General features: G+C 64.3%; 1 protein-coding gene across 1 annotated transcript in view; it reads right to left on the bottom strand.

Moving 5' to 3' along the window:
- Nucleotides 1-708: 708 nt before the first annotated feature.
- The window catches only part of LOC104511531 (uncharacterized oxidoreductase C663.06c-like), a gene marked incomplete at its 5' end in the record, with an annotated part of 1740 nt that continues 1571 nt past the window's right edge, over nt 709-877 (bottom strand). Inside the window, 1 exon segment of the mRNA XM_010154184.1 lies at nt 709-872. Coding sequence (XP_010152486.1) covers nt 709-872 — 164 coding nt within the window.

The following is an 877-nucleotide window of genomic DNA, read 5'->3' as shown; positions in this document are numbered from 1 at the left end:
ACGGAGAAGGTACTGGGCTGTGCAGGGGAGGGTCAGCAGGGCCAGGTCCCCCCAGCGTACCCCTAGCTGTGCTCCCTCTCAGGGGAGGCAGGGAAATCGGTACTGAAGCCCCAGGATCAGCTCTGAAGTCAGCTTCTTTGGGCACATGGGGGTGGGAGCTTTGGAGCTGTTCAGGGGCGAGGAGGGGGACCACAGACCATGGCAGCTCTGCCACCACCAGATCCAGGAAGGCAGGGAGAAGAACATCACAGCAGCCTGGGGATGTGTCACCATGGCCAGGCTGCCGCAGCTCCAGGCTGTCACCACAGGGAGAGCGATCATCCAGATGAGGATCACATCCTCACTCATCCACGGTCTGAATGGCCAGTGGCCTCTTAGCCCACAGCCTGGCTGGGAGCCCTTCCCCTCCCTCCTCACCAGCAGTGCCAGCCATGCTGGGCCAGTGCCAGCCCCCCACCCAGAATCCACTTCTTTTCCACCTGATCCCCCTGCCCTGTGCAGGGTCACGGTACCACAGGACACCCACGATGTCACTCGTGGGGACCCCAGTGACAGCCATGGGTCACGCAGGTGGCACCTCTGCACACGGGGATAAGGAGTGGGGCCACACAGCAGAGCTGGGGGCTCTCGGGCAGGGGTTTATTGAGGATGTGGGGCAGGGGGGAGCAGTGGCATGGGGCCCCACTGCCAGGAGGTCAGACTGGCGTCTCACCAGGGCACAACCTTCCCTTCCCAGTCCAGGAAAGTGCCGGTGTCCTTCTCGGAGAGGGAGGAGAGCACCTTCAGCATCCCTCGCGCACTGCCGTCCACTGTCACGGGGGGCTGCAGGGCAGAGGGGGAGAGGCAGGCTGGGCCCCAGGCCTGGCTAAGGGCTGCC

Source organism: Eurypyga helias, unplaced genomic scaffold (genome assembly GCF_000690775.1).
Source record: "Eurypyga helias isolate BGI_N326 unplaced genomic scaffold, ASM69077v1 scaffold35616, whole genome shotgun sequence".
NCBI lineage: Eukaryota > Metazoa > Chordata > Aves > Eurypygiformes > Eurypygidae > Eurypyga > Eurypyga helias.
The sequence above is the reverse complement of the archived record's forward strand: the minus strand, read 5'-3'. Positions and strand labels throughout refer to the sequence as shown.